Source organism: Pezoporus wallicus, unplaced genomic scaffold, assembly GCF_028554395.1.
Source record: "Pezoporus wallicus isolate ANWC-B61680 ecotype Strahan unplaced genomic scaffold, APGP_CSIRO_Pwel_v1 contig_12357, whole genome shotgun sequence".
Lineage (NCBI taxonomy): Eukaryota > Metazoa > Chordata > Aves > Psittaciformes > Psittacidae > Pezoporus > Pezoporus wallicus.
The window spans coordinates 1-2,854 of NW_026637216.1; the positions used below are offsets into that span (position 1 = coordinate 1).

The following is a 2,854-nucleotide window of genomic DNA, read 5'->3' on the forward strand; positions in this document are numbered from 1 at the left end:
GGGAGGGGGGGGGCAGGGGGCAGCATTGACCCCCAACCTGTGCCCCCCCCCCCCCAGGGCACCCCGGTTCCAGCCCCCATCCTCCCACTGCTCACCCCCCATCCGGTAAGTGCTGGGAGGGGGGGGTTAATCAATGGGGGGGGGGGGGGTGGCATCACTTGGGGTGTCCCCCCCCATCACTGATGCTATCACAGGACAGGGCCCCCCCCGCCCGGGAGGGGGGTGCCGGCTGCGGGTGACGCTGGGCACGGTGACGCTGGCACTGCCCCAGCCGGGCTGGGCCCCCCCCCCTGGGGACGAGCAGCTCCTATGGGGGGTGCTGGGTGGTGGCCATGCCTTGCCCATCCCCCACCTCAGGTATGTGCCCCCCCCCTCCCCCCCATGACCCCCAAATTTGGTATCCCCCCCCCCTTTGTCACCTGTTTGTCCCCTTATTCCCCCCCCCTTGTTCCCCATTCATGTCCCCCCCCCCTCCCTCTGGTTCCCTGTGTCCCCCCCCCAATTATAACTCTTTTGCCCCCCCCAATGTTCTTTTGCCCCCTTGCCCCCCCCCCAGGCTGCAGTTGGGGGGTGCACAGGGGGGGCTGGAGCTGGGCGGCGCGGGGGGGCCCCGGGGGCACCTCGGGGTCGCCCGCATGGAGCTGACGGAGGAGCTGCCGGGGGCGGAGCCGCACCGGCTGCAGGTGGGCGGGGCCAAGGGGAAAGGGGCGGGGCCAACGGAGGGGGTGGAGCTTGGGAGAGGGAATGGGAAGGGGCTCTTGGGGGTGGAGCCTGACAGTGGGCGGGGCTGAAAAGGGGACGGACCAATTGTGGGCGTGTCTACGGGAGGGGGTGTGGCCATGCCCATATGGGGGAGGGTAAGGGGTGGAGCCACCCGTGGCCCCGCCCCTAACCCCGCCCCCAGGTGCTGCGGTTCCCCCCCGCCTCCCCCCCGACCCAGCCTTGCCTGCGCCTGCGCTACGGCCCCCCCGCGCCCCCTGGTCCTGGGGAGCCCCCCCTCAAGGTGAGTGGGGTTGGGGGGGCCCCGGTGCCCCCCGAGGTGGGAAGGGGGGGTCCAAAACACCAAAGAGGGGGGAAAGGACCCGGGGGGGGGGGACACACACCCCAACCCCTATCTTACCCCTCTGTTGACCCCCCCCCGGGTCCCCCCGTGATCCCCCCGACCCCCCCTGACCCCCTGGTGCCCCCCAGGAGCCGCCCCCCCCGCGGGAGCTGTCGCTGGAGCTCGGCCCCATGGAGAGCGACCTGGACCTGGGGCTCATTGAGCGCTTTGGCCCCGCCCTCGCTTTCTTAAGCCACGCCCCCAGCGCGGACACACCCTCCGGAGAGGTGGGCGGGGCTTAAAGAGGGTGGGGTTTCGGCGGGGTTAGAGGGCGGGGTCATGGCTTGATTAAGGGGCGGAGCTTATTCTAATGAATAGTACTTCGTGTGGGTCAATGGGGGCGTGCCCTTCATTGACTCCGCCCCCCCCTTTTCCTTCAGGAGTGGGCGTGGCCTCGGCTGCGGTGGGCGGCGCCAAGGGCCGTGCTACGGCTGCGGCTGCCCCGGGTCGACCTCCGCCCCCCCCCTTTGCGGGGCCCCCCCCCGAGCCTGCGCCCGGAGAGCCTGAGGCTGGAGCTTGGGGGGCCCCGTGGGGCTGGGGGGGCTCGGGGGGGGGCGCTGGTCTGCACCCGCCTCCTGGGTGAGGGGGATATGGGGGGTCTTTGGGGGGGGGGGGGCACTGGGGAGGTGTTGGGGGGGGTCATGGGGGGGGGGGGCACAGAATGATGGGGGGGACATGAAGTGGGGGGGGTCCAGGGGAGGGTTATGGGGGGCCATGAGGTGTCGTGGGGGGATGTGGCTGCGACAAGGGGGCCATTGTGGGATGTTAAGGGGGGGTTTTGGGGGTCCTCTTGTCTTGGGGGGGGGTTATGGGGGTCCAGGCTGTGACACCCCCCCCATGTCCCCCCCCACCCCGTGTGTGTGTGTGTGCCCCCCCCCCAAGTGGTGTACGAGGCTGAGGACATGGGAAGCATCCCCTGCCTGTGCGTGGAGCCTGGACCCGGCCCTGGGGGCACCCGGAACCTGCCCATGTGAGGGGGCACCCATGGGACAGGGGGGGGCACCCATGGGGCGGGGGGGGCACCCATGGGGTGGGGGGGGCACCCATGGGATGCTGGGAAGGGGAGGGGGGGTCCTGGATATTGAGGTCCCTCGGATGGGGGGGGGGGGGGGGAAACAGGACGTGGATATTGGGGTTCCCTGGGTACCTCTTGGGTCCCCTTTACGGGGGGGTCACCTGGGTGCTGGGGGGGCTTGGGGGGTGTTGGGGTGTCCGTGTGTCCCCCCCCCATGTGTGGAGCCGGACACCCGGGTGGGTCCCACAGGCTGGAGGTGACGGTGCCCGACCCCCCCTCAGGGGCCCCCCCCGGACCCCCCCTGAGCCCCTTCTCGGCCCAACGCAGCATCTACGAGAGCCATGAGGTGGGGGCACCCCCGGGGGGGGCCCTATGGGGATGGGAGGGGTCTGAGGGGGTGGGGTCGGTTTTGGGGGGGGTCCTCAGGGATATGGGGGGGGGGGGTCACTGGAGGGGGTCTTTGGGGGTCCCTGTGGGATCTGGGGGGGTCTCCAGGGGTTCCTATGGGTTTTGGGGTTGTCTTTAGGGAGTTTGGGGGGGGTTCAGGGTATCCCTGGGGCCATTGGGGGGGGGCTCTGGAGGGGGTCTTTGGGGGTCCCTGTGGGATTTGGGGGGGTCTCCAGGGATCCCTATGGGTTTTGGGGTTGTCTTTAGGGAGTTCTGGGGGGGGGCTTTGGGGTATCCCTGGGGCCATTGGGGGGGGGTCACTGGAGGGGGTCTTTGGGGGTCCCTGTGGG

The 2,854-nt window shown here is 70.7% G+C and overlaps 1 protein-coding gene across 1 annotated transcript; it reads left to right on the forward strand.

Moving 5' to 3' along the window:
* Window positions 1-194: 194 nt before the first annotated feature.
* LOC130596542 (basic proline-rich protein-like) lies at window positions 195-2,463 on the forward strand (the record flags this gene model as incomplete). Its single annotated transcript, XM_057404275.1, has 7 exons — window positions 195-357; window positions 557-683; window positions 905-1,003; window positions 1,192-1,329; window positions 1,486-1,681; window positions 1,985-2,072; window positions 2,367-2,463. Coding segments are annotated over 7 exons (908 nt in total), but the record flags the coding sequence as incomplete, so codon positions are not given.
* Window positions 2,464-2,854: the final 391 nt, after the last annotated feature.